General features: G+C 43.8%; 5 protein-coding genes across 5 annotated transcripts; 1 reads left to right on the top strand and 4 right to left on the bottom strand.

The window, feature by feature from the left end:
- Positions 1-743: 743 nt before the first annotated feature.
- Positions 744-2,733, top strand: BDW43DRAFT_315419 (ankyrin repeat domain-containing protein; the record flags this gene model as incomplete). Its single annotated transcript, XM_032048054.1, has 3 exons — positions 744-927; positions 979-1,570; positions 1,623-2,733. The coding sequence occupies 3 exons, from the start codon at positions 744-746 to the stop codon at positions 2,731-2,733; spliced, it is 1,887 nt and encodes a 628-aa protein (XP_031895757.1).
- Positions 2,734-4,310: 1,577 nt separating this feature from the next.
- On the bottom strand, positions 4,311-5,269 carry BDW43DRAFT_199180 (uncharacterized protein). The gene has a single exon (XM_032039114.1). The coding sequence runs from the start codon at positions 5,121-5,123 to the stop codon at positions 4,623-4,625; it is 501 nt and encodes a 166-aa protein (XP_031895756.1). The 5' UTR covers positions 5,124-5,269; the 3' UTR covers positions 4,311-4,622.
- Positions 5,270-6,670, bottom strand: BDW43DRAFT_199299 (uncharacterized protein). The gene is made up of 2 exons (XM_032039116.1): positions 6,324-6,670; positions 5,270-6,249 (listed from the first exon to the last, which is right to left on the bottom strand). The coding sequence occupies exon 2, from the start codon at positions 6,163-6,165 to the stop codon at positions 5,416-5,418; it is 750 nt and encodes a 249-aa protein (XP_031895755.1). The 5' UTR covers positions 6,166-6,249; positions 6,324-6,670; the 3' UTR covers positions 5,270-5,415.
- BDW43DRAFT_199229 (uncharacterized protein) lies at positions 6,355-7,006 on the bottom strand. Its single transcript, XM_032039115.1, has 2 exons — positions 6,893-7,006; positions 6,355-6,847 (listed from the first exon to the last, which is right to left on the bottom strand). Exons 1-2 carry the CDS (start codon positions 6,908-6,910, stop codon positions 6,545-6,547), a joined length of 321 nt encoding a protein of 106 aa, XP_031895754.1. The 5' UTR covers positions 6,911-7,006; the 3' UTR covers positions 6,355-6,544.
- A 911-nt stretch (positions 7,007-7,917) lies between these two features.
- Positions 7,918-8,334, bottom strand: BDW43DRAFT_315417 (lactobacillus up-regulated protein; the record flags this gene model as incomplete). Its single annotated transcript, XM_032048053.1, has 1 exon — positions 7,918-8,334. The coding sequence occupies one exon, from the start codon at positions 8,332-8,334 to the stop codon at positions 7,918-7,920; it is 417 nt and encodes a 138-aa protein (XP_031895753.1).
- Between the last annotated feature and the right edge of the window lie 7,229 nt (positions 8,335-15,563).

Genomic DNA, 15,563 nt, shown 5'->3' with positions numbered 1-15,563 from the left:
CATCTATCGAAGATGGGTAGAAAACCTTACTCCCCACGGCGTCTTCCTGGAGCAACGACAGTTGAGCTCGAATATACCATCAAGAACCGGACCGAAGGTAATAAGAACATGAGTCACATCGACCGAGAGTAAGTCCGAATCCACCAGGTTTACTATTATTTATCATTACTGCTAGGGAAACAAACTATCATTCACAATAGTGATAGTTATTGTTAAGATATATACGTACAACTTTTCTGCCCTGAACGGAGGTTCTTCTACCTGAAATACGCATCCAAACTTAGACATGTATCTAGAAGCTGTGAAGTATGGTATAACTTACGATTGGCTACCCTGCAGAGCGTATCCAAGCGTATATTTTGTCCTTTAACGAAGATGCTGTTCGGAGTTACCATTCCGGGGACCAATACTTGAGATTTGTGGCACTTTCGATGTAACGTCTGTTCAGCCAGTTCAGCCTCATAAAACTGATAGATAGAAAGCAACGATCGTCAAAGCTCGATACATTTTGTTTTGGGGAAGGGGAAGATGAAAGCTGTAAAGAAGAAAATAGAGAAGATATAAAGGGTATTTATGATCTTTTGCCGATCATTTAGAAGACCTAGAAATATTTATATCTTGTAACTTCTCGTATCTCGGCTCTGTCAAATTGGGCTTAGGGCTTGGCGCCGATCAATAAATTCGGGCGAAACCCAATCCTTCCTTGTTAACACCATGCCAATCATCTACGCATTCAATACAAAATGTCGCCCAGTAATCGCAGCTATATTCTTAGTAATCTCTGCCCCGGGGACTCGACAGCAGAGAGGCAGGAAACCTTGAGCTGCGAGCGAGTGGGGACCATAGGAAGCCAGTTCCTGGAGGACAAGCGCACACAAGAATGGATCACCGGGACCGGGCTACAGATTCTCTGGGTACATGGACTGGGTATGTAAGATGTACTCCATGTCACTTGTCAACTTGCTTATACTCGACTAGCCGCAACGGGAAAGACATTCATCAGTTCGCTTGTGGTCGATCACATTCGCTCAACAGAGAATCGGTCAGGCATCGCAGTCTTTTATCTCAGCAATAGCCATCGCCAGCATAATGTTGCAGATTTTGGCGTTGCCTTTGGCTCTATAGCTAGACAGCTTCTGGCCCAAATCCCAGAGTGGTCTGCAGACGTCTTCAACCTGGTACAAAAGTACTCCAGTTTCCCCCCTCTGACCAGGGGGAAATCTGGTGGTCTGTGGAATCTGGTGTTGTCTGGCCTTGCCTCAGCATTTATTATATTTGATGGTGTCAATGCTTCTGAAGTGGCACTGCGGGATATGCTTGTTGAGCTGGCAGGCAGTGATGCTGCTCAACACGCCGACTTGCACATCCTGATAACGAGTCGCTACCCGCCACCCCGTTCGCTTCTTCGGGACTACGCACTGCCAACTATAGCGACAAGGCCAAGCGACGACGATCTCACGGAGTACATCCTGCATGAGCTCGCAGGTAAATCACCAGAAGAATACTTTCTTGGAGTGGAAGGGGATGTTCGTAATACAATGCCAGATGTTATAGCGATGATGGATGGCGTGTAAGTGTCCCAGTATTAGCTCCTTCTACCTTGGCGGCTGATAGCTCCGAAGATTCTTACCACTACCCCGACGTACATCATGTACGGTAGATGATCTAGCGTCTATTTTATCCATTGAGACCCCCTCCACAAAGCCCAAGGTGCTTAGCAAGTTAGCATTGGCCTGTTTCAAAAAGGAAGAACCCGGTCACCACATCCTCCAAGTACTCTATCTGGTCGCAAAACTGGAAAAATTGGGTTACAACCCTACACCTGGCCAGGTGGTTGACTTCCTTCCTTCGCTCGGCATACACAAGGAAAATGGCAATCGCTACGCCACTACCGATATGAAGAGGATATGTCCAGGTTACATCTCCTTTAGTACCCGAACCCAAGCAATGCGAATTCGGTCATCTCTTCTGCTAACTTATTTATGTGAGGGAGCCTCCAAAAATAATACCGAAGAGAGAATGCTCCAAGCCTCCATGTCCTACCTCTCGCAAGAAGAGTTCCAAAGTGGAGCCTGTTCCTCATCAACAAGCTTAAAACAGCGATTCCAAACTCGTCCTTTTCTTCCGCTGGCGGCACGTATAATCTCAGTCTACACATCCAGAAACCCCCGTCCACAGGGAATACTGGACAACTTCTTACGATTCGTATCTTGTCAGGGTTCTATTGAGTCCTACCTTCAAGCAGCAGATGCCTGGCCGTACCAAGATGATGCTACCTATGACGAGCTCGAACAGGCTGAAGAGCGGTGGGCGTATTTCCCGCAAGGATATGGACCGCTCCATGTCGCCGCTCATATTGTCGGCGGGCGAGTTTTCGTCGAGGCACTACTGCAGCGGGGGGAAGATGTCGCGGCGAGAACAGCGAACGATAAGACGGCGTTGCATATTGCCGCGGGGATTGAGGATGAGGTTGAAACTGCCAGAAGTCTACTTGAACATGGAGCTGATGTGGACGCGGTTGATGATAGTGGAGAAACCCCGTTGTCTATTGCTGTCGTTGAGGGTAACCTTGCTACTGTTAGGCTTCTTTTGGAGTATGGAGCTGACCTTGGAAGCCTTGATGAGGATATACTTAGAGAATGTTTTGAGGAGAGGCCAGACGTTGCTGGATACTTGGCTGGTCTGGGGGTTAGCTTTCCAAGTGATGAAGAGTCGGAGGAAGAGGAAGTTTAATACTTGAGTGAATATTACTAGGGCGTCTGGCCGTATGTTTGAAACTGTTACGACTATAGTATGATCTGGCCGTGTTATTTGGGTACATATATAGTCTCTATGGGCGTATTGAAGCAAGGGGCAGTAATGGCCCCTCAGAACAAGTTATATACACAGACTGTAGGGTATACTTAGTCGTGTTTCAAGCTATAACTATATGTCTTTTCTTTCTTTATCACGCTAGGCCTACCCAAAACTCAATTTAGACTGTGGTCTTTCTACATATTCCACGTAGACTAGCATTCCATATGGTTTGTAACTTGCAAACAGCGTCCGCCATATCAACCAATTATTCTAGCCTATATCAATGTAGCATTAGCTCCTCACTATCTTTCGAAAGTCACTTGGCTCTTATTACACTAATCTAATATAGAACGGGGGCGGTATCACTGGGAAGATCAACGTTCGTAAGTGGGTTGATATTAACGCCATCCAATGGAAATACTACGCTTCCTTCCAGGAGACCCTGTATTGAAATCTCCAACATAACTTACTGTTCTACATAATCCTCCGTCTTTAAGAAGCTGATACATACGACCATAGGGTGTGGAAAACAGGGCTTCCTGTCCGCTCAGCCGTACTTAAACCAGTATTATCAACGCAGTCAAAAGCTATAGGCACCCTGGAAGGCCTGCTGCTTTACGGGTGAGAGACGCTAAACCACAGGGTGAGTGCGGGTGAGTGAAGGTGGGCTGAGCGATACTATCCAACAGCATGGGTGAGAGTGGGTGATCAGTGGGTGAGAGAGCGAATCTGTGGTGACTGGACTCCCTGTAGCTCATTATTAGTACCTCCATCGCCAGCATAAATATGAGGGCTTCTTCTCTGTTCAACCATTGTTTCCTTTCCTATATACAAGCGGTGGATTTTGTGATTTATTTGTTTCCCTCACATCTTGCACAGTATGTCACGTGACGCATCTTCAAATGACCTTGATCTGAGGAGAAAAGTGGAGGAGCTACGCAAATTTTGCTGAGTTACGAGGATTCACAACGGAGTACCAGGAAAAACAAAAAAGCAGACCAAACGAAATCAGTCATAAGAAAAGGGCCCGGCTACCAATGATAGATATGGCCGTTCTGTGGAGTTTTGGAAATTGTACAAATAAATGCTCCTTTAAGCTTCTCCATTGTGAGACTTACGTTAGGTTCTCACATACTTCTCGAGTTGGGACTATGTTCCGAGAGAGGAAGGCCTCTTCAAGATACAACAAGCCGTCGAGATAATTGCGCAGGCGTATTTCGCTTACCTTCCACCACAAGAATCCATACTTGGATACCTATTTGCCGCGTTTGATTTGTTTCGTACATACCACAGGATATTGATCAGGTCCAGCGTATCCTTCGTGACTGAGAGCTGTTCAGTCAGTTTGTCCCATACCTGCCGACACCTGATGATCTCTCGAGAATGCGTGCTCATTTAGCATCATGAGAGCCTGAAAACTTTAAACCCGGGCCCTACAGGGTTGAAATCATTGAACGTGGACTCAGTAATTGTGCTGCGTTTGCCGATCGATCGTTTCCTTTCGAATCGAGCTCTTAGTTCTCGATTTGAGTCGTTGGATGTCCGCTGTAATTCGCTAGTTAATCCCAAGGGCGACGACACTGCATGCATTTGCCCCTCCAACCCCGACGTATTCGTTTCAGCCCTGCGTGTCATTATTTTCAATCTGCGAGACATTGATAGCCATTCAGGATGCGTTCGAGGCAATACATCGACAGCTCTTTGCATGCTGCAGATAGCCGCCTCCAGATTTCCAACACCTCCTGTCCGATCACACAGAGTTAATAGTCTTGTCTGCAAAGCTGCTCAACAACTTGGCAAAATTCGGATGGCCCGGAGCGGTGAGACTAATCGCTCTGCGGGTAATGTTGATGGTGTCTTCCATGTCGGTCGATAGATCCTGTACGGTTGTACCGACGTAATAGCATAATACCAAGATTGTTTAGCAGTCCTGTTAGATCTGGGTGGCCTTGAGGGGTGATTTTAATTGCTCTCCTGGCGCTGTCAATAGCTTCCTTAAGGTCTGTAATGTTGCCTGTTCGATTAAACCGAGCCGAGAGCCTGTTCCCAAGGTTGCTCGACCACGGTGTCATATCCGGATGGTCGGGAGGGGTGATATTAATTGCTCTGCGAATATTACTAATGGTGTCTTCCAGGTCCTTGAAATCTCCGGTCCGTTCAAACTGGTCTGAGAGTAATTTCCCAAGATTGTTTAGCCGTCCTGCTAGATTCGGGGTGGTCTTCAGGGGTGATGTCAATTGCTCTGCGAATAATGCTGATGGCGTCTTCCAGATCCTCAATGCTCCATGTCTGGGCGTACCCGTCTGAGAACATTCTTTCAATGCCATCAAGCTCTTGGATCTGGTCTGGATAATCTTTAGCGACAGCGCTCAATGGCATTTTACGGTTGCTGACAGCGTCCCCCAGGTCTTGTACGATGTCTGTCGGAAAATGCCCTTCGATTGCCACAGGTGCAATATTTGAATTCATTTCTGGTTTCGCTGGTGGGTCACTCGCCTCTATGCATTCTGCTCCATTCTGGACGGACTGAAGCCCCTGTCCCGCCATTCCTCCAGGGATTTTCATTTGATCAGTAAACAACGGCGTCTTGAATCGGAGTTGAATGCCTTTAAGCATATCTCAGAGCTCTGCTCGTCTTGTTTCTTTCCCTTCTGCGAACCTTTTGCGAGTCATCCCATCCCACTTCTCTCCAGCTAAATGTTGTCTTTCTTTTCTGTCTCGGATATCACTTCTGATAGATGCGTAATGATGCAGCAGGATATCGGCTTCCCAGCCACTGAGGGTTTTGTTCCTTGCAGCTGTTATGTTCGAAAGGATGGTCCCCTCAGTCTGCTCTGAAATGTTGCCAGGGTGACCAGTATGGTTTATATCCGCTAGTCCACTATTCAGTATATTTTCGAATTGCTCAAGACGCCCGTTTTCCGTCTGTGTGCACCTTCTGGCGTTTAAGAGAAGTCGCTTAACCTTACGTGTCCTCTCCATGTTTTCGAATGTCTCCACGTCTTCCAGGCTCGGTATTAGGCAAGACGATCCCTTTAAAACTTTGTGCGATCGGACGTTGAAAGGCATTCTCCAAAAGCTCCTATGCGTCACGGACATCTCCAAATCCAGCGAGAAATTGCTTGTGCAGCACACGACTAGCAGAAGATGGATGACTGGAGGAAGCCCGGTTGCGCTGGCTGAGTCTTCGAAAAGCCGCCATGTTGCTGAGTCGGATCCCTTGATGACTCCATGGATGACTCTAGCACCTTCATAGGACGTTTTAATTCCCTTGGAATGTTCAACGTTGACGCTCGCTTGTGCAGGGCCACCATTGCCTCCGCCTCCGACTGCAACTTTTTCGCCAGTAGTAACTTCCAAGTCTGACATATGAAGGGAGTTCGCCTCGGGTGCAATCCGTACGATACGTGGTTCATCGGCGAAAATCTTATGAATATGTGTTCATGCCGACCCCTACCTGGTTTAGTAATAATGAAATGAAAATGAAGAGTACTTTAAGATCTCTATCTTAGGCAAGATTGACAGACGTTGTCTGACATATAGCAGCACATTTTTGACTTAGGCCCGTTTCTATTACATTGCAGCGAAGGATCAAATTAGCAAGCCAAGCTTTATTGCGTTTAAATCATGTCCCAGCAGAGAGGGATTGTCTTTAACTGAAATAACGCAGCCGGCTTAGTCGGCTACTAAACAGACATGGAAATAAGGGCGAGACAGGCAGATAGAAGTCAGCAAAATTGTGTGGTCTTCACTCTCTAAATCTCACTGGATAAATTTCTGGTCCTGGATGAAGCAGTTGCTCCAAATCGGTCACGTTTCTGCCATCCACGCCGTCAAATTTTGGTTTAGTCTTCTCAAAAGCCTCTGAATCCATATATTTTCCAAAGAATTCCAGCATCTTTGTAATTTCCGCCGGGCTCATTTGCTTATAATCTACTACCTCGCCACTTGAGCTAAAACTGCGGTACACCCCATCGCTAGCAAGGTGGGTGAAGCCTTGGCATGATGGTGATTGTTTGAGGGGTGGAAAGGGCGATGGCTCATCGTCTTTCTATTGCGGTGTTAGTATCGTACAGATGCAAGCTGTCAGAAATACTCTTACTATGCAAGACATGATTCAAGTGATCTGTTTGTGTGATATGATGAAACTCTTGATTGTATTGTATAATAGAGTATAGTCAAAAGGAGGTGAAGGCGTCTCTGAGAGATGTGGTGAGGGAAAGTTGATACTAGAGCTAATGCAGAGAAGAAATGCTGACGTGATGACCAGTGGTCACATGCCCTGAGAAGGGGTATAAAAGAGCCTTTAAGCTACTCTATTAAGTAGTTTCCTAGTTATACATATGACCTCACCAGGCATATATATCATATGTGCGTACGATGACCTTCCTAACAGGTTCATTAGACATCCGCCACTCATCTTACCACTAAAACCTAGCCTATGTTTTTTTGTTAGAATTATCACTTCCAAATCCCTAGGATTCTGATACAATTTGTCCATCATTCTTAGGTGTATTGAGTAAAATTGTGGCACCTCGGTCGCGCACAATAAATGGCATTGGACCATTGGCAGGCAAGTCAACTAGAAAATAAAGCATGGGCAACAGGCAAATCTATTTACAGGTGGCTGATTGGATGAAGTGTGCACTTGCTTAGCAGTGGGTATGTACCTCTCTATCCAGTGAGCAAATAATATCTGCCCCAGGCACTAAGGTATCGCCACCAAGAAGTTTTATCGCGCATATAAGCCATTTTAAATCTTGACAATCTCCAGCGTACAACTTTTATAAAGGTCATTTGGGCAGTTTGCGCAGATCCGACGGCTCTGCTTTTGACTAAATCTAAAAGGAAGGCTTCGGCAAAGAGATGAGTGAAGAATGAAGATAGGATGGCACTAGGACGTGTGTAGGCTATCGTTCATGGAGGAATAAGACAAGGAAACAACTGTGGGAAGCACTAGCCTATCTAGGAAGATGGCAAGGTGCAAGGGCAACAGAAAGTATGCTTTCACTAAAAGCAAACACCTGCTTCTCCTGGTAAGACAGCATCCATCTCCGCACAACCTCGGCAGCCCATGAACCGGCAAGCATCACCAGTGATGCAAGGTTGGCCTACGCAGTACTAGTCGGCCTGCTGGAGAGGGTTGGTTTCGCGCTTAGACTGAGGTGCCTGACGATTCATGGGATTTCGAAGCTCAGCAGGAGGGTCAAGCAACTGTTTTTCATCTGTAACTTGACGTCCGTCAACGTTATCAAAAACAGCGTGTAAATGATCCGCTTCCTCCTTCCATGCTTCTGGAAGGTTCTTGAGCAGCTGCTTAAGCTGGTCATTGGTCAAGGGAACATAGTCAATGACAGATTCGTTCTCGTCGTACGCTCGTGCCACTCCGTCGTTCGCGATATGGACATATCCCAGAGGTACTGATTTCAACTTGGCCATGGCGTCGAAAGCACTGATGCCCTCCCGAGCGGCTAACCCGGGAGCCGTGAGTGATGATGTTGCCATCAGGCCCAGCACTGCAAGTAAAAATGAACACATGATTAAGAGACAGAAATTTGTTTGAGTTTATCTTTATATAAAAAGATTCTTAGATTGAGCTTATGAAGTCGGTGTTTGTTTTAGCTCTGGCAGGCCAATCAAAGTATTTATACCCATATTGGCCATAAGATATGCCTGGAGTCGCGCAGATGACTGAGACTCTCGGGAGTGTAAAATACTGAATCCGAAACTACGGAGAATAGGATCACCTTTGGAGGTAGCTGATCCCAAACCTGAATTGCTTTTAGTCCATGCTCAAGGCGTTGGAGGTGGAAGGTTGGGAAATACCGGTGAGGGGTATGATTCTTTGTGAACTAGCGCAATGCCAGCAGCCTCTTAACTACCCTGGAATACTACATTCCGTACCCGACAGTCTGGGTGAGGGTGTGATAGCTATGCATTAGTCTCTTGATGTGAAATCTTGGGCAGGCGCTTTCCGATTTCATAGGTAGGATTTCATCAGACACGGCTCGAAAAATAAGGTGAGCTGAATCCCAAGGCACGTAACAAACCAACAAACCAAATCCTGTCTGGACAGGGTTGGATGATAACTAAATTAATCAGAAATATACTAGGATACAAAGGGCAAGTCAGTCGTCAGTACAGTCAGACATTTTTTCCCCAACCTCCGGCTGATTTCTTCCTCTTTTGTCTTCTCTTCTTCCTGTGAAAATTATGGTAAGCGAAGATTGCTAGGAATAGTTGATGCTTCCTGATGATATTTCATTCTTAGCCGGAATTTAAATCCCTGCACTATGTATGGGATTTCGCAAGATATCCCTTAAATATAGTAAGGGAATTGGTATTCACAATTGGGGGCAAAGGAAGTACTATCTCTGGCCCTTAGATTCCTAGGACAAACTAAATAAGAGTATTATGATACAGGCAATGATCCTTGCCCTTTCGTATACGGCCACCTATCAGCCAACAATGGATCCTTGCTATTGTTGGTGGTGGCAGTGGAGGGTAACTGGTTTTCAATATGTGGAATACAGCAAGCGGAGTTTGAGTGATCCACAGGAGAGATAGTATACAGTTTGAAAATAATAATAGTTATGCATGATGGACATCGAACCCCTACAATGTTACCTAGTGCGCTGGGGCCAAAAAGCGGAACCTAGACAAGTGTCAAGCACTATACTAATCTAGGTAATTCATCGCCCCAATCACAACCTAGATAGGAGGTGCATTCTAGTCACAGGGTCCTAGAGCATACGTCAGAACAGGAGGAGAAGTGATGTTTCTTACCAGAACTAGTATAGTGAAAGCAACATATATGTATAATGATCATGCTACAGCCTTACTTCGGTATATACTCCTCCATAATTTCCACCAGGGTTATAGCATGGGTAGTCAGATGAGGCATTTTCACTTTCCTCTTCTTTCTCCCGGTAAGTGAGCTCTTTTATGGTTGCATTTATAATAGACATATTATTCTTTCAAGAAATATGATCATGCCACTCTGTTGTCAGTGATGTGAAATTATCCCTTAGGGTCCATTAGCTCCGTAACAGAGAAAGTACCTTGGGAACTATATGTGATGGTTTTAAGCTTAATCATGTGTAAAAAGCCTCTTAGATTATGCCTTGATGGAGCTGATGTAGCTCACGTGTGTGGGAATGATTGTCTTGAGGTCTAAATCTACTTTACAGAGATTCCTTGGTGTTGTGGTCAGGTCACGTGGTCGCTGCCTTAGGCTCCCATAGGCTCTGACATGCTTTATTAAGTCAGTGTTCATATATCAATCAAAGTATATATACGTATATTACCTACATGATTCAGCGCTTAGATAACGGCGATATGTTCACTATAAGACGGAATTAAGTACTAGAGCCCGTAGAAATCAGATTATCATTTTATTCTTCGATTTGTTATTCCTATGCCTGTAGCCTGACAACTTGGCAGGGGGTGTAAGCTCCGAAATCAAGCACTATGCAAAAGTACCCTGTGTCTCTTAGCCTAAGATTAGGTATCACAACCCCACCCCCGAATTGCTTTACGTCCACCCTATCACAGCGTGGAAGGCGGTAAAGAGGGCAATTACTGATAAAAAGTACAATTCCTTGCGAACCAGTGCAACGCCAGCGACACTCGCCAACTAGAATACTACAGTCTGGGACGCAACATTCTGCGCAAGGATGCGATAGCTCAACATTAGCCTGTTGCGTATATATGGTCAACTTCCGACTTCCACATGCTACATACGTATAATCTCAGGAGCCGAACATCTGCACTCTAAGGGCATAGTACACCGGGACCTCAAGCCTGCTAATATCTTTCTGTCGTGCCCTGAAAATCGAGACTCTGAAGGATGCTCTCCTTGTCAGTTAGATAACGAATATTCTTAATGGTACTCCCACGCTCGAATCAGTGACTTCGGTCTAGTTGCCGATATCTCCCACTCAATGAGAATCAGTCGGACAGCAGCTAAACGTCATAAACCTACTGCTAAGAATGCACCTCTGCAGCATAGTACAAAGCTGAATCGTGTTGTTGGGACAGAGTTTTATCGCCCACCTTTGATTCATCTCGCTGTAGATAACCTCGAGAACTTAGAAGAAACAGGCGGCTGCTACTAGGCTGACACGCCTCTGGACGCCTTTGGGCTTGGAGTGATCCTTTTTGAGCTTCTGTATCGCTTGAACACTAAGCTGGAATGCCAGTTCGTTCTAGGTAAACTGACGCGGCTGCCAACAGGATCCGCCTTGGGACGTGTGTCATTCTCTTGTGAATTTACAGAGAAGATTGATTTGGGGGAAGAGAAACTTGATGGGGAAGTGTATATCGCCGAGGAATTGATGACCATCCATCAGTGGGATACTGGAACCCTTGCCTAAGAAGCGTTGGAGCTTATCTGACGTCAAGCAACATCTGCAGACTACAGTGGCTTAGAGGGCACCATACTCCTAGTTGGGCGTGTCAAAACCCATAGTTATGCTAGGGTTAGCAGCATATTGTTCACATATTGCATCATTGTACATCTGTCTCGATCAAACACCGAGTACATGAATTATATCCGAGACTTGAAAAAGCAAGTCGAAGATTATTGTGGCGAATGGTACTGTGAAATAAGCATATATTACAATTTAACTCCCATCCCTCTCACTCGCAAGCCGTTAAATTTTATATCATTCCTGCATTTGTCCCTCCCCCTATTGTCCCAATGATCCACACTGCCGGATACTACTGAGTATTAAGCTAGTGGGTCGGAGTGATCAATTCTGAAGTAACCTCTGGGGTCCCGTGTACGGAGGACTAAATCGAGCTTCCGGACAACCCAGAAATTTTACGACGTTTACCAACAGCAACGCACTATTATATCAGGCAGGTAAATATATTTATTGGGTTCCACTTCATTATCTAGTAATTATAATAGTCTAGTTAAAGATTCGGATTATTAACTAGTCCTGGTCGATGATATTGAACTACTTCAATATCTTTAAGTGGCTTGAATAGCTCGAATAGTCTGAACTGCTTAAACTGTCTAAACGGCTTAAATGGCTTGAATGGCTTGAATTGCCTGAGCTGCCTGACTACTTAAAACTGCTTGAACTGTTTAAATTATTTAAGTTCTTTAAATTACCTGAATTTAATTAATTTTTTTTTATAGTATAGTAGATAGTATGTAATATCTATATTAAAGTATAAGTGCGCGGCAAGTCGTGGCTTGATGTAAAACGCCAAAGTTTTAAAGAGATTTAAACTTGATGTGATTCTGGATAAATTGATACTAGCCGATGCATCTGAAGATCGGGTGAGAGAGAAGTTCCGCTCTCTTATCTGACGACTAGAGCTCTACGATCCACCAGAGGAGCCCATTGGTCTTACAGGCCATGGAGAGTGTGATCTTATGGTGCTGCCTGCTCGCAATGTGGCTTGATTTATACTGGATGAGGCTGACATTTCTATGTTGGCTGAACTCGAGTTCTCATAGGATCTAACATAGGACTTTGGAGTATTTGGGAAGAAAAAGCTTCGATTAATAGATGGCATGAGGCGTAGACCTCAATTCAGCCACAAACAATATCGAGGCGTTCGGCATTGCCCTATCAACTCTCTGGGTCACATCTAGCAAAGAATCACGTTCGATCCGGATGCCTTGGAGGATGGTTTGAATGTTTGATGAGTTTACGTGCATGTATCTAGAGGAACAGCGAGGTTGGAACCTCTGAATATTTTATCCTGGATAAGATACAACTCATGGCAATCCGCCTTGTCGAATCAAAGAGACCTACTTTAAACTACATAGTAAAAGCTTCAAAATAAACATATTAGGTTCATTAGGTAACTATGTATATAGACGAATGAAAGACATCAATCAGCCTGGCGGCCTAGATCGCTGCAAGCAACTATATTCTCATACATAGAAATAAAGGATCCTTACGCAATCCTAGTAGTCTTGGGGTATATTGCCTCTGATATCTATCTAGCAGAGTTTCTACTGGGTACAGCGCTGCTTCCTTAATAAGCGATCTTGTTAGGGTAGTTTTAAGTATACCTATAATTAAGCGTGCCTGCTGATTAATTATAGATTAAAAATCTCTCGCCCGGTCTTATTGAACCGGCCACCAGAGCTCTATATAGAGCCACTACCTGCACGGTAGCTACCTGAATACATTGCACTAGGCCTGGTGATAGGCTATGCTATCGGTATAGCACTTGTACCAGCGCTTCGGCCCTGTGGACCTTGTGTAGGCATATATAATAGTACACTTTTAGGGCTAGAACTTTATTAAGCTATACCCCTAACTATTGTATAGTCTCAGAATTAAAACGAACCCTATATCTTTCTATCTGGATATTAGTCTATTAAATTTGATTCTTAAGTTCTTTGTTTTTCTTTCTTATAAAAAGAACTGCTTCCTATTTTTTCTGTGTTAATCTGGGTTGTTGCTTGTTGCCTGTCTTGCTCGATAGCTATACTGGCAGCTTGTTCTAATCCCTAGCAGGCTTGTTATAGTTACTGAGCTAGCTGATACCAGCAGATCTATACTGATCTATATTATCTGTATATGATAATGCTCTCATACCAGGAACCGTTTGCTCTATAGCTTGAAAGTTCCACCCCAAATAGATTGTAAAATGAATTGGGGATGCTGGAGAGACCTGTGGAACCCCTGATTCTATCGGCTGTATAGAACATGACTGTTGGTTGATTACTAGCTGTATCCTGCGGTCTGCTAGAAATGATGCACCTATTGGCAGAAGTCTGTGTCTAGGCCTAGATCTAGTATAGCCTGAGACCCTTAGTCGGCTTGTCCTGTAGCTACCCTCTACCTACCTTAGCCTACCGCTACTTGCAATCAAAGGAAATAAGGCAAATATTTTGCTTTTGGAATAGCAAAAGACAACCTTCAATAAATGTGATTACATTAATCACTACATGATCAAGCAATACTACTCGTTGATTAGTCTGGAATTCTGTAAAATATAGACACGACAATCCAGTTTATTTACACGGCTATAAAATCTGAAGCTGGGCACACATGTCTGATAAATTTCTTTAAGCCAGTAAGAGTCCAGTGCTTCATCTGTACATAGATTATTACTACTTTTGATAGAATATACCTTTACTGGCTGGGAGTGGAAAGAAGTAAAAACAGTTGCCACTGGCGATATTGGTTCACTGTTACTCACGAGAGACAGTATCTTGTAAGAATTATTGTTAAGGTCTATAAGATTTACAATAATTGTTAACACAGGACTCTCCCAAAAGGTTTGTCTCTATTATATATAATACTTCTCTGGAGGTGATGATATGGGATAGGGACAAATGGACCGGGGTGATCTCAAGAAGAAAAATTTATAAACTTTCGCCTGACACTTGGACTTTTTGTGTTACTCAGCTAACTCACACGCAGCTTCTGCACATAACTGGTCTCATTACATAGTTTTCCGGAATGCACTTGGTGAAACCAAGATTGTTGTGCTCACTACTATGCACCTATGGTAATATCTAGCCTCTGAACTTACCTCCCTGGACTTACCTCCTCTTGATTATCATTGTTTTCAGGCATCAGCGTGCGAGAGCGCGTCTTCCACTTCAGTCTCCATAGAGTAGAGACCCAACTGCCACATACGCTTCTCATTCATTGTGCTCATTCCTATCTTCACTCTAGCGTAGCTTGATGATACATTCTATGGATTTCTAATGCACAGTTATATTACTTTATTGGTGGGTTTTTTTTCCCACATCTGCTCCACCATCTTTATCACAACGCCATTAGGCGTCTTATCTTTCAGCCAGGCATCATGCATGAAAGCTACGGCTTCAATTCGCTCACTCGATTATTTGATCACGGCTGTTGTGAGCCTCATAACTGTAATCCTGATTCTAGATCATAAAATTATCTTTCTAGTTGAGGACTGATTAGGGGAAACTATTTTGTTCACTTTTAAAGATTATATTCAGACTTGACTACCTCATGTAGGGTAATGTAATTCTCAACTCACTGCAGGAACACTATGTGACAGACACCACAAGCAATTTTTAAAGTATTATAAAAACAAAACAGTCTTCCAAGCCCCATCAGAACACAAGGGCCTGTAAAACTATCCATACCCTCTTTATTAAGTGCAAAGGTGTTCTCTTCCTGAGGTCCCGCAAACACAAGCACCACCGCAATTGTCACCTTCACCCCCTCTAAAACAGCAGCGCTCGTAGAAGCCACAGCTTCCACAGTCTTTGTAAGTTCTGCATGGTTCGCCTTTGTAGGGTATAACACGGTCTAAACCAAAGAAAATATTATTAGACCTGAAGGATTGCTATGTTATAAGGGGTTCAATAGAATCAATACCATCCTGTTCAAAGGGAAACATTGCTGTAGAGAGACTAAGTCCAATAAGAGCAAAGCAGCTCAAGGATAGAAGATGCCAATACATGACTTCTGAAATTATATATATTAAAATAGTTAATATATAATGAATTTTTTTTGAATAGAGCTTTAGAGATAATATCTAAAGTATAAAATTATTGAAGGTCTTTTAAAATTAAAGCAGTATCTATAGCAGTAAGAGACTTATATAGATTTTCAGAATATATATTTTCTAATAATATTAATCTACTAAAGTAAGGGTATATACAGAATAATATAAGCATCATATATATGTAATATGCAGCAAAACTATAATAATATTTCCGCATGCAGATTATTTCGAAAACTATGCATATATAGAATAATATAAGCATCATATATATGTAATACAAAGCAAAACTATAATAATATTTC

The sequence above is a fragment of the Aspergillus alliaceus genome (genome assembly GCF_009176365.1).
Source record: "Aspergillus alliaceus strain CBS 536.65 unplaced genomic scaffold BDW43scaffold_58, whole genome shotgun sequence".
Lineage (NCBI taxonomy): Eukaryota > Fungi > Ascomycota > Eurotiomycetes > Eurotiales > Aspergillaceae > Aspergillus > Aspergillus alliaceus.
The sequence above is the reverse complement of the archived record's forward strand: the minus strand, read 5'-3'. Positions and strand labels throughout refer to the sequence as shown.